This window comes from Rhododendron vialii, chromosome 3a, assembly GCF_030253575.1.
Source record: "Rhododendron vialii isolate Sample 1 chromosome 3a, ASM3025357v1".
Taxonomy (NCBI): Eukaryota; Viridiplantae; Streptophyta; class Magnoliopsida; order Ericales; family Ericaceae; genus Rhododendron; species Rhododendron vialii.
Window position 1 is genome coordinate 3,786,818 of NC_080559.1, and position 26,119 is coordinate 3,812,936.

The 26,119-nt window shown below is 38.3% G+C and overlaps 3 protein-coding genes and 1 pseudogene across 5 annotated transcripts; 2 read left to right on the forward strand and 2 right to left on the reverse strand.

Annotated features, from left to right (window-relative positions):
• The first annotated feature begins 552 nt into the window (after positions 1–552).
• LOC131318596 (N-acetylglucosaminyl-phosphatidylinositol biosynthetic protein gpi1) lies at positions 553–6,475 on the forward strand. Of its 3 annotated transcripts, none has more exons than XM_058348495.1 (9): positions 553–1,040; positions 2,190–2,579; positions 2,657–2,794; positions 2,872–2,975; positions 3,064–3,285; positions 3,930–4,424; positions 5,030–5,457; positions 5,856–5,949; positions 6,131–6,475. In XM_058348495.1, the coding sequence occupies exons 1-9, from the start codon at positions 876–878 to the stop codon at positions 6,255–6,257; spliced, it is 2,163 nt and encodes a 720-aa protein (XP_058204478.1). In that variant the 5' UTR covers positions 553–875; the 3' UTR covers positions 6,258–6,475. The 3 variants fall into 3 exon arrangements, with proteins under 3 accessions (XP_058204478.1, XP_058204479.1, XP_058204480.1); XM_058348496.1 differs by lacking the exon at positions 553–1,040 and adding an exon at positions 1,150–1,515; XM_058348497.1 differs by lacking the exon at positions 553–1,040 and having other exon boundaries at positions 2,339–2,583.
• A 2,069-nt stretch (positions 6,476–8,544) lies between these two features.
• Positions 8,545–14,380, forward strand: LOC131318595 (putative disease resistance RPP13-like protein 1; annotated as a pseudogene).
• A 1,238-nt stretch (positions 14,381–15,618) lies between these two features.
• On the reverse strand, positions 15,619–19,981 carry LOC131319411 (probable protein phosphatase 2C 55). The gene is made up of 4 exons (XM_058349639.1): positions 19,976–19,981; positions 16,863–17,078; positions 16,601–16,747; positions 15,619–16,174 (listed from the first exon to the last, which is right to left on the reverse strand). The coding sequence occupies exons 1-4, from the start codon at positions 19,979–19,981 to the stop codon at positions 15,884–15,886; spliced, it is 660 nt and encodes a 219-aa protein (XP_058205622.1). The 3' UTR covers positions 15,619–15,883.
• Positions 19,982–22,701: 2,720 nt separating this feature from the next.
• On the reverse strand, positions 22,702–25,756 carry LOC131318600 (probable protein phosphatase 2C 55). The gene is made up of 4 exons (XM_058348502.1): positions 25,354–25,756; positions 23,879–24,203; positions 23,622–23,765; positions 22,702–23,205 (listed from the first exon to the last, which is right to left on the reverse strand). The coding sequence occupies exons 1-4, from the start codon at positions 25,428–25,430 to the stop codon at positions 22,909–22,911; spliced, it is 843 nt and encodes a 280-aa protein (XP_058204485.1). The 5' UTR covers positions 25,431–25,756; the 3' UTR covers positions 22,702–22,908.
• Between the last annotated feature and the right edge of the window lie 363 nt (positions 25,757–26,119).

The following is a 26,119-nucleotide window of genomic DNA, read 5'->3' on the forward strand; positions in this document are numbered from 1 at the left end:
GTAAATACCATTGTCACCCCCGGGTTTTCGTAAGTACTGTCCCCCTCCAGGTTTGGAAAATAATTCTTAACCCCCTAAAGTTTGGTGATGCATTTCAATTACATCTAATTCTTCGAAATATTTACACTGGATTGTGTTGGACCCGTCTTGAAATCCCACCCAAATTTATGAGACCAAAAATTTAACAGTCAATCAAGTCTTTACCAATATTTAACTGAGCCAATTTTTTACAAGAATTCTTAAAAATATATTTTAAACAAATTAATTACGTTCGATCATTTATATGGGACTCTGACACAATCCAGTGAAGTAAATCGACCAAATCTTAGGGGGTTAAAAATTATTTTCAAACCTCATGGTGCGTCGGTTTTGAATGGTTCGGATTTGAGTGAGAAACAAGAGAGAGAGTGTGGGTGAGAAGAGAGAGCGTTTCAACGTGAGCCATTCAATACACTTTTGAACGATTTAAACGTGCCTGCTTGGATACCAAGTCAACCGGATAACATAGTACCCGCCCGGCATTGAAAATTTTTTTCCGCCCCTACTGTCCTTGGAGAATCCACGAAGAGAGGAAGAGAGAGATTCAGCGAATTAGGGTTTGAATTTTTATTTATTTATTTTTTTTGGAGCGTCGGAATTTCGTTAGCGTTTGGTTTTTGTTTCTTTCTCTTCTCCTTAAATACTAAATTGTGACATCGTCAGCGATCGTTCTCTCTCAATCTGACCCAAGCTGCAGCTCACCGGAAAGGGTTTTCCCCCCTTGGTTTTAGCAGTCCGGTCAGAGTTCGACGGAGATTTCTAGTGAGTTTCCATTGTTTTAGTGAATTACTACAAAGCTACAATTGTCTCGAAGAATGATTGGCTGAGGTCATGAGATGGAAACGACAAGCCAATGTCGGCTCTGGTGGCCGATCGACCTCTCTACGGCTGAACCGAAATCTTCATTTCTGCTTTTCGGGTGGTTCATTTCGTCCTCCGACATTGTAGTGGCTTTTGCACGCGATCAGATTTCATTTTCTCCCGACCAATCTCGTCTTCAGGTATAAATTATTGTATTCTCCTAAGTGTTATTATTATTATTTTTTAGGTACATAAAATAGAAGTGATGGTGTGGTACCGTATCTCCGACAAGATGTATTGTCCGTCACACTGCACTGTTACCCCACCGCACCTATTTCGGGACTGAAGCTAAGGTGATGTATGTTTAGCCCATAGGACTCAAACGTGGGCTTTGTCCAACCAAGTCCTAGTTTCCAACACTGAAGCAACCCCTCATTGGTTAGCAGTATCAAAATTTTGAATCCTTCAATTTGGTCCCTTTTAGCTGAGCAGCTGTAGTTAAATCTGTATGTTGGTAACGGGACCGGCTCAGACAGTTTGTGGCCTAACGCGAACTTAGAAGAGGGCCTAATTTTTTCTTTTAGGTTCATATGATGGGCATTAAAAGTTTTTCTTTCGGGCTTATGTGCTGGGTACTCAAAATTGTTGGGCCTTAGCGTAGGGCCGTCCTGGCTGGTAATGTTCTAAGACCACACAATTGCTACTTGTATATGAAGAATGTGAAGTTCTAGAATTTGATTTTAGTTGCAAAAAAGAAGAAGCAAGAATTATGAATGGAATCGGTGTATGATTTTTTACCCTTGATATTATATTGGGTGGTGCTATATTATAGTTGTACTAATACATAAATTTTCTCGTAATTCTGTAGCATTTTCCATGGAGAAGACTTTTTTTTTTGCAGCAAATTTAAGATTGTTTCCCCCCAAGAAATCTCAAGTTTGCATGTTGGTTTCCAGAGAGTTTGAAATGCTTAGGACTTTTCTACTGAAATTGAATTTAGTTCCTTGTGCATATTATTCTCATTGAAATGACATGCTAATGGTATTATACCTCTGCTTTAATGTTGTTTATAACCCAAGGGTCAAGTTCCAGCACCTATGGCAGAGGATCAATCGATTACAGTATGGTTTCAGAAAGATTCACCACTATCTAGTTAAGACTTAAGATATATATGCTTTTACTCTTAAGTATTGCCATATATAATGGGTCATGGATGTGATACATGGGCCGGACAAAAATAGTATTTTGCCTCCCTGGCCATTGTATGACGTATTGCTACTTTGCGAGTTATTTGAGGGATTTAGATTTGTTTTGAATTTCTGTCATTTATGAGTCCATCTTCATGACAGGGGATCCTTCGTGAGACAAGTGAAAGCATGTCTGTGTCACTACAAGACAAATGCACGTTCTCCCTGCTTGGTCACTGTGCAGTAGATTGGAGCATAAATGGTCAACTGGTGGCTGCTGGAGTAGAAAAAGATGATCAAGTGAACTTCTCTCATGGTAATGGATGTACAGAAAGCTGTAGAAATATGTCAGGTGCAAAGTACGGACAATGGAGCTGTGGATGTTGCAAGCTTGACGGATTACACCATTGTAGTCTGGTTTCTGCTGAAGAAGATAATTGGATTGAGGTAGTTTCTGGTTCTCATGGACGAAGAGGTGGAAAATTCAACTGGATCCCCAAATTGCATCACATTCATAGGAAAGGGCAAACAGTATCCAATTTTGATTTCCACGTATGTAAGTCCCTCATGCACGCTGAATTTCTGTCATTTCTGGCAGTGTTTTAACTTGCTTGCCTAAACAATCTCAGGTAATTCTCTACGATATACCCATGTTTGGCAGCCACCATTTTTCAGTTGGGCTTCCGAGTTCTGAGCAAGTTAAAACTCATTTGAAGAAACCCAAGTGGGTGGGAGATCTTTATCGAAAGCAGCCACTCCTTGATTTGGTAACTTAATGTGCAAGATTTTTTATATTTGGATTGTTTCATGATTCTTATTTGCTGCTTGCATTATTCTATTGCAGGACACAGTGGTTATGGCAATTAACAGTGCTAATGCTGCCAAATTATGTTTTCGAAGACTTGCGGGTTCCACTAGTCCTACAACCCGGTTCCCCATCTTTGTCGTGTAAGCTCTTTTATACTCTGGTCTCTTCTTTTCCCCTTTAGTCTCTATTGGTTCGCAAGTTTTGATAATGGTTATTCTGGCTTTTCAGGTGTATTACCTTGACATGGAAATTATTGGCCGTGTCTATCGCTTCATTGTCCACTTTATTCTATCTCATTTTTAGGTTACTCCATGTCCTTCTGAGTTCTAGATCACAATCATTGATGTATCTCACATTGGAAAAGGTATTCAGCAATACATTGAGGAATATTGAAATCCGCCGTTCCCAAATGTTGTATTGGCCAATCCTCCTTAAAGAGAATGTTCTCAGGTAATATAAAGGTCATGGGCTTGTGGTTAATTTGACCGATGCACAAGCCTTCCTCTATCTGATAGGTATACTAGTCGTGCAATCGACATGTAGATGTGATAGTGATTTTGAGAAAAATTTGGACATCCCTAGGTGCTGATGATTTGTTCGATGCGGAGCATGACAATGTTGGGCAATATCTGCCATTTCCTAATTGACATAACCTGATAGCTTCTGTATTTTTATTCTTTAGTGTTGTTATTTTGTTCATGGCGTAATGCACACAGTTATTTGGAATTTATATGTGGTGTCTATGTCACCAGCGTCATGGACTCATAGTAGATTTAAAGAAATAGTTGCTTGTTGGGATTACAGTGCTTATAAACCAAACCTTGCTGATGAGTCATGGTTCCAGTTGTTCCTACAATTAGTAGGCCAATTTTCCATTTTAGCCACTTCAAAGGTTTTGTCCTTTCTTTACACAATGTTTGTTGAAAATTTTCATGAAAAAGCAACGAAGTTGGTGACCCCATCAATACTTTAGTATTCCATATAGCTGTGCAGTTGATTTCTGTACATATTTAAAGATTAAGTTTTTCTTTCTTTCTTGGAATTGGATCTCTTGATTACTTCCCTCACTCTTTTCGATTACATTGATTTGTAAGGTCTCAATCATGTGTGGACTATGCGGAGAAAGCTGCATTACATAAGCATTCCATGTGGTCAAGTGTAGCTGTCGATATTCTCTTGGGATACCTTTTTGGTATAGCATTATTCTTTCATTCAGACTGTGCTTGCCTTTGGGTTTCGAACTCTGCCAACAACATTACAAACCATTTGTTGCGTAATGGTTGCGCATGGTTGATGGGAGTGCCTGCGGGTTTCAAGTTGAACACTGAGCTTGCAGGAGTTCTGGGGATGATTTCTCTCAATGCTATCCAAATTTGGTCTACTCTTTGGTTCTTTGTGGGTTTCCTCTTTATTTATTTTGTTCAAGGACTTGCCATAGCAGGGGTTCTTTTTGGCCTTACCACACCTGCTGCTCTGGTTATTGACATGATTTTACTTTCAATGTTACACGTGTCAACTCTTCATTGGTTGATCTCATATACCTACTCTCATCAGATACAAGCAATAGCAGCTTTATGGCGTCTTTTCAGGTATCGTTATGCTGATAGTCGTAAAATTATTTGGCAATTGCAAACAATTATTTCCTTTGATAAACATAATTGCAGGCAAGCTATTTTTTCTTCTTCTTCTTAGGTAAAACAGAGATATAAGGGAAGTTAATAATTTCTCCTTCGTGCTGCTATTTATTATGTTGCGGTAGGATTTGGGAACATATGAACATTTCTTCTGTCAGTCCGTGATATAACTGTATCTCCACATGCTTCAATTGTATTTGAACGGAAGATGCCTCATATTGAATAAGCAACTGAGGCTCAAAAAACAAGTTAGAAGCAACTTACATGTTTGGCTTATTCCATCGTGGCCCATAGTACGGACTACAGAAGATTTCAGGCACATTGCAGATAACACACAACAATGGCAAGGTATATGCCAGCTGTCAAGGCAATGAAATCTGTGCTATAAGCAGAAAACTATGCAAGGTTTATGCCAAGTGAATGAAATCTTTCAATGATGGATATTAAACAAAGTGACTTTTCTACGGTCCAATATGTTCTTTGAGTAAACTATGTTGCAAATGTATAGTTTTGTGGCTTCAATTCTTGTAATCCCTCACATGGCTATGAATTACTGGCAGGGGTCGAAAGGTGAATCCTCTTCGTCAGAGATATGATAGCTATGAGTATACCGTGGAGCAACACATAGTTGGTTCTCTTCTTTTCACGCCTCTCTTACTTCTGCTACCAACCACTTCGGTTTTCTATATTTTCTTCACCATATTGATGTGTGCCGTCAGCTGTGCCTGTCTAGCTATCGACATCCTTAGATCTATCATTCATGCTACACCTTACATCAAAATTTTTCTCTGGTTGGTGAGGCCGAGAAGATTTCCCTCTGGCATGTGGTTTGAAATCATCTCTTGTAGGAGTAATGCTGGTCCTATGGACGTTGGACGTTGTAGTGATGCTTCTACACCATCTGAAAAGTCATGGAAAAGAACAGATATATGCGGAAGTCGGTCCAATGTATTGGTTTCTATTCTTCAGAGCAACTTTTTGAATATAGGTAAGGCATTTACTCATTGAGCTACTATTCTTAGTCTGTTTTGCCACTGATGCTGTTCTAGGTCCACTACAGCAAGGCATGGCCATTCTTTATTTATGTCGACCATTACGCCTGACTCTATTTTGGTTTCTAGCACCATGAAACCTCTTGATTTTGAACTATCATAATATTTGGTAGGACGCTGCCAACTTTGTTCGTATGTGATGTGCCATTGGGGATGATCAGTGAAAATGCATAAATGCATGGGTAAATATGTATCTACAGGGGCACAATTTCCCCATTTACCTGGTTTAAGTTCTTACATCTGTGTTTTTTATTTGTAAAATCATGTGTACGCATACATATTCGTAGGTTAATTTGTACAATCTTGTAGTAACTATTTGGAAAATATGTTGCAGGACAAATTGTCTGGCCTCATTATAGAAAAGTGTTTTCTGAAATTTCTGCCCCTTTTGTTGCCTCATCAGCATATGGAGTTCTCACCGGGAGAAGGTGGTCTTCTGTTCCATCTATATAAATCTGATAGCTCAGCAGTTTCACTCTCTCTCTCTCTCTCTCTCTCTCTCTCTCTCTCTCTCTCTCTCTCTCACACACACACACACACACACACACACAGAGACGCACACGCACACTCTTTCACATTTTTAACATTCCAGTTTTTAAACTTGTACAGTATTCCATCTACGTTGGGGTCTGGTCTACCTTCAACAATGCCATGGATGTCCATCCCATGGAAAGAGTACTGGCGTATTTGCTATGATGCAGTTCTTGGACGCGAGTCAGATCTTCACCGTGATTAATTTCTTCAAGCTGATACCCATTTTGAGTTTTTCTTCTCCCCGGCTATTTTTTGATTCTTAATTTGTAAATTCCTTTCATTGATAGTTGACGTGTAGGGATTGTTCTTCACATTTTGAGGTAGTGCAGTTTTTTTTCTAGCTACAGAGTGTACTTCGTGAATGTTTTTTTTTCTTCATTTATGACAAAGATGATGACTATTGCTAAGGCCATTGTAAAATGGTTGTGAAGGTTTGGAATTCAAAATTAGAGCACAGAAATAGGAAAATCTCGAACACAAGAAGCAAGTGTCAAGTGGGATTGGTCCTTAGGGTTAGTTGAAGTACGCATAAGCTGAAGTACGCATAAGTTGGCCAGAACACCCGAGTTATAAAAAGAAAAAAAGAAGCAGCGGCATAATATTGCCGAGGTAGAGGTTTGTGTTTCAAACTTTCAACATAAGAACATGGTTTTTATCGTGGTGAAGTTCGAGTCGTGCTATTTCATCTTTGCATGACACAAGAAGTGGATTTCGCCCCTATGTCAATAATATCTTTAAACGAATTACATATCTTTAAAAATGGACGAACTAGAGTTTCAACCTTCACTTTTTTCGCTAGAAATGTTGTTCGATCAGGCTCTTTTACCAATATTCAATTGACTTGATTTGTTGTGTAGATGGGCACGATCAATAATAAATTTTCTTTTTTTATCTCTCGTTACTTGTTATTTTTAAAAGTCTCTCTCAAAACCCAAACCGAACAGGGCCAAAATGTGTATCATAATCTCAAAAATTAATGTTTCAATTTTTCTTGGTCTAAAAGACGAGTAAATTTTAAAAAATTATATACAACGTGTATGATTTTGTCACGTTCTTTCACATATTTTATGGGTTTCATACATGACTTGTAGGGAAGACTGGCATTTCGATTGTTGCCTTCACTGTGTACATATGTGCTAGAGCCTTTGCCGGAATTCGTCAGGACGGATGGATTGTCCGAGCTCGAAGGCACGAGAGATTTTGAATAGAGAAAAGAACAATTGCCATAGCGGTGCCAAGCGGTCCATTCGGCTGCTCGTTTTAATACGGACGGCTTGAATCTAATTCGAGTGCATAAAAATCTCGACCGTTTGATTGAGCCCCCAAGTCCCTTGTACTGCACAAGAGGCCTCTCGCTTCTCGACTCGGGTAGGTAGGTGCACACGAGCCTTCCCTTTTCAACCGGGTAAGTGCACAATCTAATACTCTATTTTGATTCTTGTTTAGAGAGCTTAATTGGGTTTCGTAATGGTCTTTACCTTCTGCAGAGCACATGGGCGTGGTATTAATATTTGATTGTTTGATTCCATAAGCAACCCCCATGCCAGTAATATTAATTAGTCGTGTCTTGCATCAGAAAACTTGATTTTCTTTTCCATAATACCATTTCATCAATTGATTTTTTCTAAATACCAATAACATTAAGGAATGCTTTTTTTTTTTTTTTTGGCAATATTATATGCATTAGTGGAAGGTTAGCGAAAAATTAGTGTGTGAACAACCAAAATGGTTCAATGTCGCTCCATAGAATCGAGCCCCAAAACTCCCCCTCGCAAAGCAAGAAGTATAGCCAGATGAATTACCCTTGTTCGGTTGTGGGTTTGGAAAAAAAAATTCAAATCCAAATCCACTCATTACCTATATTTTTAATCATTACTTTCATTTATCTCTCCACTCAATACCTCTATATCCAATCATTAATCTCATTTCTTTCTTTATCTCTCTTCACTCATTATCCATATTCCCAATTATTATCCTATTTTCTCTTCTCACTCATTATCCAAAAAACAAACCCAAAAATTTTCCAAACCCACAACAGAACGAGGCAACCAACCCTCGGACTTGGTGATTTTGTTCGCATCCAGGATTGCCAAAACTCTTCGTCCCATTCTTAACTAAAATCCACTTGCTTTCTAAAGAAATCGTACTGCCACTAGAAACTATACATTTAAGTTCCATAAATTCCGTTCACGCACATGTCCGTACGGGGTGAGGTCAATTTCGCCCTTTCAAAAGTGTTTGAACGATTTAGATTAAAGATAAATTATTAACGATAAGAGATATTTCTTATCGGTCAAAAATTAAAAAAAAATATATCGTTATTGCCAAAATGAAAATGAGATTGCGCTTCCATGTGTTCCGTGAACAGCTCATTCATTCACGACTCCTCCGTAAATAAATTTCTCTCGTCCATACGTCCATATGTACCGAATGCACACTCCATGAATAAAAAATACGACATCGGATCCCTAAATTCCGAAAAGTCCACTCACCCTCGTAAGGTTATAGTCTCCTTCCATCTTGGTTTCCTGCACTGCACTAATCATCGTTTTTGAGATCTCTTTTACTCTGCAAAGAAGAGAAAAAACATGGCTGCAACCTTGGTTGGAGGAGCATTTCTCGGCGCTGCATTTTCAGTGCTGCTCGACCGTCTGACTTCCCCCGAGCTCGTCAAGGTCTTCCGGGGCCGAAAGCACGACGAAAGGCTCCTTAAGAAGCTGAAGTTAAAATTGCTTGGACTCAACAAGGTGCTCAATGATGCAGAGAGCAAGCAGTTCACCGATCGAGCCGTGAAAGAATGGTTGTGCGAGCTTAAAGATGCCGTTTACCACGCTGAAGACTTGGTGGACGAGATTGCTACTGAGGCTTTGCGGTGCAAGGTGGAGGCCGAGTACCAAAGCGACCCAAACCAGGTACAGTCTCTTATCTCGTCTTTCGCTAAGTTGTTTGACGATGAGATAGAGTCCAAGTTAGAGAGGATGATTGATGTATTAGAAGATTTTACGAAAGAAAAAGATGTACTTGGTTTGAGAGAAGTTGTTGGAGAGACCTGGTCTCACAGGTTGCCAACAACTTCTTTGGTGGATGAAACTTGTGTCTATGGAAGGGAGAATGACAAGGAGGAGATAATGAAATTGTTGCTCTCCGATGGAGAAGATAGTAATGAGCTAGATGTGATTCCGATTGTGGGGATGGGTGGGGTGGGCAAGACCACTGTTGCTCAACTTTTGTACATTGATGGCAGAGTGGATGTGCATTTTGGTGAGAAAGCATGGGTATGTGTGTCTGACGTATTTGATGTTTTAAGTGTCACAAGAACAATTGTCGAGGCAGTCAATGGGTCGGCTTCAGATGCAAGGGACCTAAACTCGCTTCAGGTCAAGCTGAAGGGATTACTGTGTGGGAAAAAGTTTCTTATAGTCTTGGATGATGTTTGGAACGAGAAGGATGACCATTGGGACACCTTGATGACTCCTTTCAGGTTTGGAGCACATGGGAGTAAGATTATCGTTACCACGCGCAATGAGAGCGTTGCATCTATTGTGCAAACAGTTCCGATTCATGGTTTGAAGGAATTACCCGAGGAAGATTGTTGGAAGTTGTTCTCCAAACATGCATTTGAGAGGGGAGATTGCAATGCACATCCAAAACTTGAAAAGATTGGTAAGGAGATATGAGAAAATGTAAAGGTTTGCCTTTAGCTGCAAAAGCACTGGGTGGTCTTTTGCGCTCCCAACGAGATGCTAAGGATTGGGTTAATATATTGGAAAGTGCCATCTGGGAATTATCAGAGGAGAGGAGTAGCATCCTTCCAGCCTTAAGATTGAGCTATCATTATCTCCCCTCCCATTTAAAGAGATGTTTTGCTCATTGTTCCATATTTACGAAGGATTATGAATTTGACATGAAGGAATTAGTGTCAACTTGGATGGCGGAAGGTTTTTTGGAGAAGCCCAAAAATAACAAGACAGTGGAAGAAGAAGGTTTTGTGTGCTTCCACGAATTGCTTTCAAGGTCTTTTTTCCAGAGATCAAATGGTAAAACTTCTCATTTTGTCATGCATGATCTTGTTCATGATTTAGCTCAATCTATGAGTGGAGATTTCTATTATAGGTTAGAGGATGGCAAGCCGTGTGGTGTTCTTGAAAAGGTACGCCATCTCTCGTATGCTCGAGGTACATTTGATGGCTTTGAGAAGTTCAAGGAAATAAAGGAGGCCAAGTATTTAAGAAGTTTACTTCAAATAGACCGCAAAATGAATGGCAAACAATGGTTGAGCAAAAAGGTTTTGGATGAGATTCTGTCAGAACTGACACACTTACGGTTGCTATCTTTGCCGAGATATCAGATTACAGAATTGCCTTATTCAATCCGCAATATGATACATCTACGCCTTTTGGACCTCTCTTATACCCGGATCAATCAATTGCCCAAACCAGTGTGTACACTCTATAATTTAGAGACATTGTTATTAACTAATTGTCATCTTCTTACAACCTTACCAGCACAGCTTGTGAAATTAATTTCACTGCGTCATCTTGGTTTAAGTGGAACCAACTTAAATGAGATGCCAATGTATATAAGTAGGTTGAAAGATCTCCTAGAATTAACTGTTTTTGTAGTGGGAAAGTGTAGCGGGTCAGGTATTAATGAGTTGAAAGAGCTTCATTGTCTTCGTGGAACAATCCACATCTCAGGTTTGCAAAATGTAACCATCAGTAGTGATGCATTAGAAGCAAAGATGGGGGAGAAAAAGCACCTTGAAAAGTTAGTATTGGAATGGGGTAGCCCTATGGAGGATTCACAGAATGAAAGAGAGGTACTTGAAAAGCTAGAGCCTCATACAAACTTGAAACATCTTGAGATAAGGAATTATAGAGGCACAAGATTTCCTACTTGGTTAGGAGATCAATCGTTTTGCAATATGGTATCGTTACGTTTGGAGAATTGCGAGTTTTGCTTTTCCTTACCACCACTTGGTCAGATGTGCTCTTTGAAAGAGCTTACCATTGCAAGGATGCCGGGAATAGAGAATGTGGGCTATGAATTTTGTGGAGAGAGTGAATCTTCATGCAAACCGTTTGAATCTCTAGAGACACTACGTTTTGAAGAAATGTCAGAGTGGGTGGAATGGCATGAATTAGAAGCCGTAGAGTTCTCTCGGCTTCGAAAGCTAGAGGTTATCAAGTGTCCCAAGCTGATCGGAGACTTACCGAAGAAGGTGCCTTCTCTGGTGAGGCTTGAGATAAAGGAATGTCCAGAGCTTGTGGCTTCACTTCCGAGGACTGCTTCTATACGTGAGCTAGTGTTGGAGGACTGCCAAGGGTTAAAATTGGAGTGGCAAGGTGTGCCTTCTGTTGAAACATTGGAGATTTCAAGATTTGGAAGTTTGACGGAATTTGAAAGCGAGCTGTTAACACTAATGAATATGAAGGAGCTAAAGTTGGAAAAATGTCTGAGGCTTTCTTCATTTCCGGAGGCTCCTGGCGCCCATTCTAGAGCCTCAGGTCCTTCCACCTCAGGTCCTTCTGCTGATCAAGCCATCGGTCCTGAAAAAAGCTTCAACAATTTGAACGAACTTAGTATTAGGTGGTGTTCGGAACTAGTTCTCCCACTATCTGTGGAGATGGGTTACTGCTACACATCCCTTGAAAAATTGAGCTTGCATGGTTGTCAGAGTCTCAAATCCTTCCCTCTAGGTTTGTTCCCAAAGCTTCGATATCTATACTTTTCTGAGTGTGAAAATTTTGAGACCCTGTTGATTCCGAATGAGAATGAGCTCAAAAATCTGGCATCGCTTGAATGGCTTGTTTTTATATCCTGCACAAATATGGTATCTTTTCCTTGTGGAGGATTACCTGCTCCAAATCTGGTTTTTTTCAAGGTGAGTAGTTGCAATAAACTGAAGGCTTTGCCAGAACAAATGCACACCCTCCTGCCATCTCTTCAGTCATTTTTTGTCAGTTTTTGTCCAGAAATTGAGTCTTTTCCCGAAGGGGGTTTGCCCTCCAAATTAAATTGCCTTTATATCTCCGGTTGCAAGAAACTTGTTGGTGGCAGGGGAGACTGGGGTTTGCACACACTCCCCTCTCTCAGACATTTTACACTGACTGGCCGCAAATCTGAATATGCGTTGGAATCATTTCCAGAGGAAGGGCTGCTGCCCACCACTCTTACAAGTCTCCGCCTTTTTCATCTGCAAAATCTCAAATCACTGAACAGAAGGGGCCTTCAACTTCTTGGCTCTCTCAAATACCTGTATATTGGGAAATGCCCTCAGCTCAAATCCTTGCCGGGAGAGAGGCTTCCCACTTCCCTCTTTGTGCTGCGAATAGAGAACTGTCCATTGCTGAAACCTCGTTGCCGCCAGGAGGAAGGAGAAGACTGGCATAAGGTTGCTCACGTCCCTGTCATAATTATGGATGGGAAAGCAATCTTTGACCAAGTCGATCTCGGTCCAATAGGTGGGGAGGAGATTTTGCATGATATTGCAGGTAGCGGCAGCCAGGGAAAACTAGAGTTTCCCATTCAGGTATGTGTTTTGCATGATATATAGAATACTTCCAACGAAATTTTGACCTGTGCCTATTCATTCCATTCATCTTCTGATTCTTTTGTCATTAGTTCTCCAACTGGCCAATGTTGATTTCTCAATCATTTCTCTTTTTGAGAAAAAGCTTCTTCTATTTATTTCTTTATTTATAAAGATGACGAAATTCCAGGAAACTTTAGTTTTATTTTTATTTTCCAAGGAACTGAATTTGTTTGTCGTCACTGAAGTTTCTGTGGCAAATAGCGCAAAAGATGTACTGGTCCATAGCAAAATCCATTTTCGGAATATATAGTTTGCGAGCAGATTTCTCATAGCTGTAACACTATGTAATTGGCCTAGGTGGCTATTCTAAGATCGTTCCGAACCTTAGTACCATTTAGAAATCAATAATTCTAGTACCACACCCACTTACACACCCCCACTCACATGAGTGATGGGTCCCGCACACAACACGTGGGACCCACCACTCATGTGAGTGTGGGTGTGTGTTTGGGTGTGGTGCTAGCAACGTTGTTTGGACATTATGTTTGTAAGCTGAAAAACAAGTACCAAAATACATGGTGATCGGTCATGAAGTGGAATAACTTGGAGGAATTAGATATAGTAAGCCTGTTCTTGTTTATTCTATTAAAAATTGAACTGTTTTCTATTGAAGTTGGTGCTTGGTTAAGCCTGTATGTTAAATTCTTTTTAAGTGTTATGCAGCCTGCTTAATGTTTTTTTGCTAATTTTCCTACTTTTAATTAGGCAATGGCCGCAGCTTCCCAACTTTCCCTATTGGTTTTCTACTTCCTGAACAGTCTTGTTTCGTTTACAACTTTCTGAGCTTGAAATTTAGCTAACTGATAACAAACAGCGCTGCATTTCACATGGTTTAATGCTGAGCTAGACAAGGGCTGAATTTTCAATCAAAGGAAGTTGAAGTTTGGACTGATTAACATGTTCATCAGTACTATTTGTACCCTTCCGTTGAGTGGTGTAGCCAAGAAGTTTGGCATTTTGCACTTTGCACTTGCATTTTCCAATTTCATAGTTCCCATAAGTTTATATGATAAACTAGTTGGTTGCTTCTGTAGAACATCTTAGCTACTGGACACTTCTCTAATTCAGTTGTTACTTTTTCTAGGTTGGTATTCTACTCAGCATAAGCTCTTGAGGCATCACAAAATCTCAATCATGTGGCTGTTATTAAATAAAAGCTTGCAACTTTGGTCCAGTTGCATTGCACTGCACGGCTTCTAATGTGGTTGGATCGTGAAATTGTGTGGAGCGATGGAAGATCATTTAGGTCGTGTTTGGAGTATGACTTTGTGGAGGGAAGCGCACCTACAGTTTTCAGTGTGTGACATGGAGCAGAGTGTGTGACATAAAGCCATCCTACCCAGGTCCGACTGGCAATCCTGTTTCCGGCCTTTCACAGCAGCTAACGGAGAAACCTTTGTCATAACCTTGATCAGCAAGCCTATTTCTATTCAGCTTTTCCCAGGTTATACCATAAAACATCAAGTTTATGGTTCTGATCTTCCAATCTGAGGTGCAGCTTCTTTATTTCTCTGTCTCATCACAAATAAAACGACATTGTCCTTGGAGTTTTACTTTTATCAACTGATTTCTATGACCTGAAGTGAAAGTGTAATGAGCCTGCTCTGTTTTATTTTAATCTTTTTGCAACAATTATACTGTAGCACCCATTTGAATGTAAATATTTTGCACTTCTGCTTTGTGACTTGACACACCAAATTCCTCTCATAAATGGCTAATACTTGTGCTCTCTTACTCCCCTGCGGTTAGGCAATTTTGTGCAAGATATGCATCATATAGTTCTCTCATAGTCGTATGGCAAAGTTTGTGATGTGAGATGGCTGTACAGTCGGGTATGTCGGCCCTCAAAATTAGAAGAAATCTTCTCGGCTTTTTTCGTTTGCAGATTTGCATATTCGCTGTTGTCATACGAAAAACATCTTTTCCTCTTATTTTCCAGTTGCTGCAAATTTTCCACAGTACAAGTAACCATACATGTTGCAGTCCCGAAGAAGAAGAAAAGAAGAAGAAGTAACCATAGGCCAACAAAATAAATTTAGAAGAAGGGTTCATTCTCTTTCATTGGAGGAGGTTTTCCCCATCTTTCTTTCTTATTCTTCAATCTTTGTGAGATATATTGTCGTGTTAATTCTACTTTTAGGAGTCCCTTCTTGAATGACTGAATATGCTTAGACATGATTGAATTTGCTTGAACGTTCTCATGTCAACAGTTTTATCTTCCGTGAACACGGTCACGCAGTGTGCCCACTAATAGTGGCCGTCCATGGACCCACATTGCTCCCTTTTTACACGAGAAACACGACTGCTCAGTATTAGTTGAGCGCACTATATGACCATGTACTCAAAAGACAAATAATTTCTCGCTTGCTAGGGTCCTTACAAGTATATTACTGTAGCATAAGAAGAAACAACTAGTCATTCTCAGTAGTACTTCCGGAGCTTAATTTCTTTGTTAGCATTAGGGCTATTAAACGAACCAAACCGTTTGATTTCGAGCTTGAGTTTGCTATTTGAGTTCGGTTTGTAACAGAAATATATCAAGCTTGAATATTTTTTAAAGCTCGTTTAAGCTTTCCAAACAAGCTACTACTTTGCTTGTTCGACTTATGATGTATAAGAGATCCAAGCTACTCAAGATCAGTTCGTGATTGACTTGATTAAAGCTCGTTTATGATCGGGTTGCTTCATAAACAAGTCAAACTTGAGCAAGTCTAATTGTATTAATGTCTATAATTGTTTTGTTCTGTGGAATACTAAATGATAGGGCCTCTCTCTTCACTGAGTAGAGTTCATAGCACAACCTTTGAAAGGCCAATTTTCCCTTATAGCAAAGCTTAAAGTGGACTGAGAATCGGATTTTATAACGAGACCTCAGGTCCCACTCTATGGGGTCGATATAGTCGTACAAAGAGAATTTAGCTCGACTAATTCTGGGGATAACAGGGAGAAAGAATGCAAATCGTGACCAAATCATACACATTGCATCAATAATTTACAAGACTGAATGTAATCTTATACTAGTACTACATCATTTCAAAACCAACTGATTCATTCATGAAGCTAATCCGTACAATTACATGCAACAACTTTCAAAAACTACAATTTCTTAGCATGAAGATCCAATCTTCATGGATAAATTGATTCTAATACGCAACTTAAACCAACGTCCGCTTCCATTGCTGAATACTAATTTGTGCAGATAGGTGTCGAAAGGTTCAAAACAACGATCACTCCTAGTCTGGATATCTAATGTACGCTACAACCACAGTTATGTTGTCGATTTTGCCTCCTGTGAATTTAAGTCCGGCTTCTTGCGCAGCTATGGTAAAAGGACAAACAGCATACCTGTCCATAGAGTTAGTGAGAGCAAACTTGGCTATAGTGGAAGCCAGTTCTGCTGGAAAATTGCCCTGGTCAATTCCCTGGCTCACCAACTCCTCAATTTTGGAATCGTAGAGGTTGTCAAACAATCCATCAGTTCCAACTACAACTATGTCTCCTGGTATAACACCAACTTTAAGCTCCTGTAGGGAAAATAAAAGAAGAAATTAGGCTTAATTCAGTAAATTTGTTTTGCTCAGAAATCAGTTATGATCGAGTTTTTTTCTAGAGTAAATTCCATATCCTATCATGAATCAAAGAAACTGGTTCAGGTGAAAATATCATTGCAGATGAGTAATGGAGTATTTTGATGGCCATAGGCCTGATCCAAACTAAGGCTTTGATTGCTTCTTGGGATTTTGAAGGGAAAAGAAAAAAAAGAAGGGAATTCCTGTATCTACTTCCCCCACTATTCTCTTTGCTTTTCTTCTTTTCCTAGAGCCAAACACAGCCTAAATGGCCATAGGCCTCAAATGTTAGTCTAAGCCTATTCTAATGCAATCCGATACTACTAATATCAAATGGTAAAATCAACAAAATGTAATTGAGACAAGAGCAATGTTACCAACCTCAGCCATACTAGGATTATTTGATCTCCAATTCCCTAGCTGAAATGGACAGTTAAACCCCCAATGTTGCACCGGTGATTTATACATGGTTCTCCTGCCTCGTATCACCACAAACCCACTATCTCCAATGTTCACTACGTGCAAAACCTGCCCAAAAATAACAAACACCAATATTAGAAACACCAGGAAAAACTATGCATACGAATACCAATTTGAGACGTTGATCGATCAACAAAAAACAAAGGCAGAAAAAATGACATACATCGCCTTTCAGCGTCAAAATGCAAGCTGTTGATGATCCTTGGGCCTCAGTATTTAGGAAAGCTTCATTTAGCACCGCCATTGGATTAACACCTCCCTCAGGCTTATCTTCAATTGCAAATATAGCATTTTCCATAAGTTCCCTCGCGTATTCACCCGCGTCTATCCCCTTCTTCACCCATGAACTGACGCCATCTGCTACCCCGAATGTCTGTTTCTAATATTGGTGTTTGTTATTACTGTCGACTGTATAAATAAACACGTGTGATCTCTCAATGCAAAATTTCCCCATATCCAAGCTTGTTTTTTTTTTTTTTTAGCTGGTAGTATATCCAAGCAGATAAAAAATATATATTCGATTACTATATACTTTATCCATATCAATTTAAGTGTTCATTATAGTTCTGCGTATCATTTTCAATTGCTTTTAGAGTATCTCTCATTGCTCAAAATATGCAATATGAATATTGTTTGATAGATCTCAATTATTTTTATAAGACAATGATTTTAAAAACATAAAATATAATATATATTGTGAGATATAAGCTATTGAAATTGACACGCAGAACCGTAGTAAATACTTAAATTGGGATGGAGGGAGTATGTAAGAATTTAAGGAAATTATTATTTTTAGTGGAAAAATTGAAATGTTATCTGGTATCTCACCGGTACCGATATGTACCATATCAATAGAAAAATCGATACTCTATCCGATACGGTATTCAAAACTAGGGAGTTGGCAACAACATAGAGTTAAAAAATCTTTAGCCCATGACCCATTTTGACACAGTCAAGGTCTTGTAATTGCCGCACAGAGCACGTAATAAGCTTGTTCGGCTATATAAGTCATTTAGCTTATTTTTTTTTTATTCAAATTTTTTTTACATTTGTTAATTTTTCGTCAATTTTTCAAAAATTATTGCTTCGCCGTAACAAAAGGAATCTAAAAATTAAAAAAATACTATCGAAATCTAATTTTTTTTGAATAAGGACCAAAAATTTGGTTTATTGACTTATTTGTCTTTATTTAAAAAAAAATTGGTTTCCGATCGTAATTTTTTACATTTTAGATTTATCTTGTCACGACGAAACAATAATCTATAAAAATTGACGAAAAACTAACAAATGTAATTTTTTTTAAATAAATAAAAAAAGCCAAATGACTTATTTAGTTGAACAATAAGTTTCAAATAAGGAATGGAGCACAAATAACTCAGACTTTTTATATGGGTGCGCCCAGCGGCACGTGCAGTAAACTCATGTGGACTAAGAACTACCGCACGAGTGACTGGTTCTTAGAGTTCCCCCTCTATGGTGGAGGTCAGTGTTCGAGCCTCATGAGGGGCGGGTTTAGAGTTTCAGCAGGGACAGAATCAGGATTTTATCCTAGCAGTGACGAAATGTAAACTAAAAAAATAAAAAGATGCATTACAATATTAAAAAAATTACAGTAACATAACAAAAACTATAGTAAATGATATTTGTCATTTGCACAAAGAGTACGAAAAAAGACTAACTTTAATTTTTTAAGTTAAGTTATTTTAGAGTTAAAGTGTGAAGTTTTTTTTCCCCTTAATTATAATTTATCCTTTATATTATTTCACTTTGGCCCATTGAATTTAGTTTTGGAATACTTTTTTGGGTCTCCTTGAAAAAAAAATAGTAGAAGATTTACGATTAGTACATAACAAAAAATAAAGAAAAAAAATCTAACGGTGGCAAGATTATATATGTTAGGATTAATTTTTTTTTATACATATAATAATTGCAATTTTTAAAATTCTTGTCGTGGCGGCTGCCGCCACTAAACCCCCCCTGGTTCCACCCTTGAGTTTCAAGGCTATGGATAACCTCTGAGTCCCCCGTTGACTAATATCCCACCAACCCCCACTAACTATATATACAATATTGGCCAAAAAAAAAAAAAAAAAACTCATGTGGACCCAAATAATGACAATCTATTCTAATATATCTATTCTAATATATAAAGGGAGAGCATCAGTTTGGTATCTCCCTGTCATGTATTTTCATTTCCAAAAATATCCATCTAAAAATTCACCCCTAAATTTTCCTCGAATCCAATTCACAGCAGTCAACTATATGGCAAAAGGGTAAGTCTGCTTTTCAACTGCTCCCCACGATGTGAACTCAGCCAGAACTCCCCTCTTCTTCTCTTCCACCCCTCTTCTTCACACACACAGTTCTATTTCCTTCACGTTTCTTCTTCACAAGCTGTAACTGCCAAAAAGTTTTGTCCCTGCCTACTTCTTCGTCCTCTCCCTCGCTGCTTCTTCCGGCAAATTTTTGCAAATCACCCACCTTTCCACCATCTCAGGTTTGTCCACTCTCAATCTTCTTTCCCTTATTTGTGTGCTAGAGTAGACTTTCATTTTCCCCATTAGTAGATGAAAGAGTTCTTTCTTTCTTTTTTAAATCGGTACGAAAAAGTTCATTTTCTCATAATCTTTCTTTCCGCCATTAGTAAATTTTCCAACTCCTATTTCTATAATTCACGTGGCCATCATGCATCAGGATAGGTAGTATTACACAAAAGGAAAACCTGAAAAGGGCTACGTACGTGGGAAAGAAAGTAGGATGAGCAGGGGAGTAAAAGAAGAATATGCGGGGAGAGGGATGTGAGTTTTGTCTTTGACGTGTTCAATAAAACGCTTTAGTGAGTATGTTGCATGGCTTTTGGTTTGTTAATTTCATGACAGTGAGGCAAACAAAAAAAAAAAAACTTAATTTGAACCCGTTGGCACATCTCGAAGTACCGTTACTACTAATGGACAACGCTAGAAGCTGGGTTTGTCTAATTTTTTGAATGAAAATAATACATTTATTTAATGGTCTAGGTTTGCGGTCGAACATTTATTTAGGGATAAAGGGAGTATTTTGTAACATAAGAATCCAAAAGCTAATCTCTCATTCTATGCATGTGTGAGGGACTAAAGAGTGTCTTCAATATTGTATTAAAAAAAATAGTTTCTATGGGGAATGATGAGTTTCTCTGTAATCTATATGTATGGGGAAGGATATAACCCAAAAAAAAAAAGTGGATTATAAAAGCGTGGGAATGACACTTTTGTTTCAAAGTTTGATATCTACACATACCCTCATTATTGACAAATTAAAGAAAATTTGGTAATTGTACTTAAGATTTTAGTCATAACTAGAGGCTGGACACACATTATGGGTGCACAAGTCATACTTTACAATAGCTTTCCGTTTATTGTATGATTGAATTTTTGCAAATTTGGTCAAAATCTGATGTGCACAAGCCTCCATTGCTGATAACTAGAGGTCGGAGCATACATGATGTGTGTGCAAGTCGGATTTGTAGCTTCGTGCTTATTAGAATAGATTGTTGTTGTAACACTTTCAAATAATCATTCTATGCTGCTCATTTTTGTTTGTTATTATGTAGGAATGTCTCATAGAAAAATAGTATTTCAACTTTGGGAAAATTGTCAACAGGAAAGTACTATGACTAATGAAGCGACGACAGATGTACAACAGGTAATAAGTAAATTTATTTATTCGATATTGTGTGGCTTATTATCTCATTAAAAGAAAACTGTCTAGGAAATTTTGTAAGTAACACTATATTCTTTATTGAATGACAGGTTTCGACTTCACAATCTATGCGGATAGTAAAGATAGGAATCTATTGTTCAAAATGGATGTTCTCTGTGAGAGCTAACACAATTGATTTACGAAATCTTATTGAAGAGTACTTAGGTATTAGATTGTGGCAAAATCGGTGGTAGCAGCGACGTTAGCAAAACAGTGGCGATTAGCATGGTAATGTATAGATATGTATATACATGTTAATTATCACTATAGTATATAACCATTTGATTGATTTTTTGAGAATTTAACTGTTGTTTACTATCGCAATAGGTTAATACTAGAGGCTGGGGCACATGCGATGCGTGTGTAAGTCAAATTTTCACAATGTTTTTGTAAAAATGCTTCCCACTTATTATTTAATCAAATTTTCACAAATGTTGTGAAAATTCAACTTGCACACGCATCGCGTTTGCCCCGGCCTCTAGTCTCATTAATTAGCAAGCTAGAGATAAAGCAAATATCTAATAACGAGCGAGGCCATCTCGCCGATCTTCTTCGAGTCAAGAGGCACACCATCTGAGACGAGTCAGCAGAGTTGCCAAATGTAAGTTCGGGAAAATGCTTTCTAACCCAAATGTGCAATATGGGCTAGAAATAACCCGAATATAGAAGGCCCGAACACGTATCGCCCGGATGACTCGAAGAGGAGCGTGATTTGGTGGAGGAGGAGAGGGAGTTGAGGAGAGATACTCAGAGAAAAAGCTAAGTAGCCCCCACGGTCTACATAATCCGATGTGATATCTGCTCTTTGTTGGTTGTGGATGGGATAAAATTAGAGAAGTATTGCCGTGTTAATTCTGCTATTGAGCGTCCCTCCTTCCTTGAGTGACTGAATATGCTAAAACATGATTGAATTTGTTTGAACGGTCTCATGTCAACAGTTTTATCTTCTGTGAACACGGTCACGCAATGTGTCACTAATAGTGGCCGTCCATGGACCCACAATGCTCCATTTCTACACGAGAAACACATGACTGGTTGGTATTAGTTGAGCACATCATATAATTATATTGGTGCAAAACATGGCTCACAATGTTATAATCAAAACTCAATAATCTCCTTAGAAATAATCAAATTTTAGGCTTTGGATAACTATAACTAGCAACTTTTTGACAATAACCAAATTTAATAGATTCTACATATTTTTAATCAAATACACTAATCATTATATAAAAATGTTAATGCATCATATATGCATTGGGCAACGCAATATTTTTGAAAAAAAAATATTTTACTAATTTTTTTTTTAGAAAACAGTTTTTAAAAAAAAATTCCAAAAAAAGATTCAAAAACTATTTTCTATTTCTAGTAAAATAGCTAGTTTTTATTAGTTTGAAAACTATTTCTAGAAAAACTATTTTCTACTGTTCACAATTTTTAGTTTTTTGTAGTTTGAAAATATGATTGATAAGTTTTGGTTATCTAATTTTGATTATGTCATTGTAGACATCTACATTACTAATCTTAGCAATCTCTTAAATAAATAATCAAAAGTTGATGTGATAACATTTGGTTATAGTATTGTGAATACCCTAAGAAGAAACAACTAGTCGTCCTCAATAGTGTTTCCAGAGCTTAATTTTTTGTTAATCATTAGGGCTATTAAATGAACCAAACTGTACGATTCAAGCTTGAGTTTGCTATTTGAGATCAATTTGTAACTTAAATATATCAAGCTTGAATATTTTTAAAGCTCGTTTAAGTTTCGAAACAAACTACTACTTGGCTCGTTCGACTCATGACGTATTAAGAGATTCAAGCTACTCGAGACCAAACTTAATTAAAGCTCGTTTGCGATCGGGCCGCTTCATAAACAAGTCAAACATAAACATATATTTATAATTCGCTAAGTTTTCAAACTAAGTTTGAACAATCAACTGTTGGGCTCGTTCGGTTTATTTATCAATCCAAGTTAGCAGGATATCAAAAGGCACACCCTCGGACTATATGCAACATGGCAAAAGCTAAGGAAAAAACCACGTAATTACGGCATGGCTTGATCCTGGTAAACAATTAAGCCTCAAGTTTTTTCGTACTCTCAATATAATCCCCTAAACATTCGAAAATTACTTCAAATCTTAACGTCCATCTCTGCTTATATTCACCCAGACAAAGGGTAATCTTGGCAATTTTATATCCTTCCTTCCTCCACCAAAGTATGCAAATCGAGACCGAGTACTACATTGCAGCAATAATTTACAAGACTGAATGTAATCTTATAGTAGTACTACATTTCAAAACCAACTGGATTCATTCATTGATGAAGCTAATCTGTACAATTACTACTTTCTACAACTTCTCAGGATGAAGATCCAATCTGCATGGATAAGTTGATTCTAATATGCAACTTAAACCAATGTACGTACGCTTCCATTGCTGAATACTAGCTAATCTGTGCAAATTAATGATCGCTCCTAGTTTGGAGATGATCCAATGTATGCTACAACCACAGTTATGTCGTCAATTTTGCCTCCCATGAATTCAAGTCCGGCTTCTTGCGCAGCTATGGTAAAAGGACAAACAGCAAGCCTGTCCATAGAGTTAATAAGAGCAAACTTGGCTATAGTGGAAGCCAGTTCTGCTGGAAAATTGCGCTGGACGTGGATTCCCCGGAAAACCAACTCCTCAATTTCGGATTCGTAGAGGTTGTCAAACAATCCATCGGTTCCTGCTACAACTATGTCTCCTGGTATAACACCAACTTTAAGCTCCTGCAGGGAAAATAAAAGAAGAAATTAGGCATAATTCAGTAAATTTGTTTTGCTCCGATCGAGTTTTTTTTTCTAGAGTAAATTCCATATCCTACTTATGAATCAAAAAAACTGGTTCCGGTGAAAATATCATTGCAGATGAGTAATGGACTATTTTGATGGCCATAGGCCTGGTCTAAACTAAGGCTTTGTTTGCTTCTTGGGATTCTGAAGGGAAAAGAAAAAAAGAAGGGAATTCCTGAAACAATTTCCCCCTCTACTCTCTCTGCTTTTCTTCTTTTCCTAGAGCCAAACACACCCTAAATGGCCATAGGCCTCAAATGTAAGTGTAAGCCTATTCTAATGCAATCGGATACTCCTAACAGCAAATGGTAAAATCAACAAAATGTAATTGAGACAAGAGCAATGATACCAACCTCAGCCATACTAGGATTATCTCTCCAATTTCCTAGCTGAAGTGGACAGTTAAACCTCCGATGTTGCACCGGTGATTTATACACGATTTTCCAGCCTCGTATCACCACGAATCCACTATCTCCAATGTTCACCGCGTGCAAAACCTGCCCAAAAATAACAAACAACAATATTAGAAACACCAGGAAAAACTGTGCATACGAATACCAATTTGAGATGTCAATCGACCAAAAAAAAAAAAGCAGAAAAAATGACATACATCGCCTTTTAGTGTCAAAATGCAAGCTGTTGATGATCCTTGGGCCTCAGTATTTAGGAAAGCTTCATTTAGCACTACCATTGGATTAACACCTCCTTCAGGCTTATCTTCAATTGCAAATACAGAACTTTCCATAAGTTCCCTCGCGTATTCACCCGGGTCTATCCCCTTCTTTGCCCATCCACCGACTCCATCTGCTACCCCGAATATCTGTTTCTCGGCACAAATGAAGTGGGAATCTTCTCCTAGTGGTTTTGACTCGTTGTACTTTGGGATATAGTAGGAACCAGCAATCATTTTTAGGCTTGGTTCAATCGAGTTGAAGCTGCAGGATTGATGTAAATGACCAAAAATCAGTTACCAGGCAATTACAAGTCTTCAAAAAAACAAAACAAAACATACATAGAAACGGGAACGAGACATATCAACATTCACAGTCAAGTTCAACCGTGCAATACCCATCAAAGAAATCCGACGATTGGCATAGGCATACTTTTATATCTGTAGAAATATGAACAGTTATGTCTGGCTGCACAGGGCATGAATTTAGAACACATTCTCATTTAGTCGTATAAAATAAACATGCGAAGTACAGTAGGTTTTAAAGGTGGTATTAGAGTAGGTTTCTAAGGTGTGGTATTATTGCCGAAAATTATTTTCGATCAAGACCATTTTAGTAGGTTTTTTTTTTCCTACATAAATTTTGTGATCCAGCAGTTGTCTATTAGGTCTCACAATGAGGTATCATATCCTCCAATGTGTATGCAAGGATTCGGGGTCTCTGTAGTGAGGCCGGACCCTATAGTGTCCAATCTCACTACAGGGACCCGAATCCGTGTATGGTATTTTATAACTATTAGATAGTCTCTGATATTGACCGATATATGACCTTATCACTATGTATTAGAACACGATCGTCCATGCTTGGAGGCTCGTCCAACCAACCAACCGCACTAGCGTCTAATTGTTTCTTTCCAAATCTTGGGAACTTGTTCATTATAGCTTGTTACTATAAGGTCATAGAAGGGCTATATCTACTCCTACAATATTTGTTTGATTTGATTACGTACTTCCTTTAATTGCGGTCCTGCGGAGCACTAAAATACATTACTTCCCATAAACTCTCGGAAAGTGCATTGGACACAGATATTCAGACACAAATCTTGAGAAAAATGTGTCCGTACTCCATAGCCATCCATCCGATAATGCGTGTCTCCCACACGTATCAAGCATCCGTGTCCTGTATCTAGACATCTGTATCGTTCACCCGTAAAATTTGGTTTTTCTGCAACATACGCTAATAGTAAGTTAGAAGCGTGAAACAGAGGAACCAAACTTTCTATCAAGCCAAACATAACCCAAGAAAGATTTTCATCTTGGAAAAAACCCAATTCAAATATACATGCTTACGCCTTAATGTATGCATCAACTGATAAAAGTACAGATTTCTAGTGTAAACAGAAGAGATAAGTTACCTTTCGGGAGCAGAGCATCCATACGGGGAAATCTCGGAGAGTTTGACGAGCCGACGCCGCTTCTTCGGAATGATCATCGCAATATCAAAAATCAGGCGTAGAGAAAATACGAGGATGCGAGTTAGGACTGGAGAGAATCACTGAAAACTGATCAAATTCCTGAAGGAAATTGGAGGAGATGTCAAGAGGATTTTGGGTGAACAGGAAATAATGAAACCTTTTCTTTCTTTGTTTTTTTTTTGGGTGAACAGGAAATAATGAAGCTGCGGAATTAATACTAAGATTTAGGGTTTTTTAGTAGGTAGTGATATATGTAGAGGGATTGAGATTTTGTTGTTGCGTGATTGTTAGGTAATAAAAGATGATCAGAAGAAGTGTTTTTTTAGAAAGGAAAGTTACGGCTTGGGAAGTTGGAGTGTTCATAGGGCCACTTTTTGTTGGGGTGAACTTATACGATATTCTAGGAGTACCGCCACGTGGTGCTACGAACCACTTTACAACCGTACATTCTTGTAGGAATCACAACTAAATGTATGGAACCTAGATAAATATGTGATTCTTTAGTGGTTCGGAGTACCAAATGACGGTATTCCCGTTCTACTGAATAATTACTATTTATTGGGTACTCTTGAAGTACCATGTGGGGAATTCTCTGCAAATAAAAAATCACCACCACACAATGTGTGTCATCCTTTTGTCTCGCCACTCACAATCACTCAACGAAAGTGAATGCAACTGTAAAATTTGCCAATATGTAAAGGTAGAG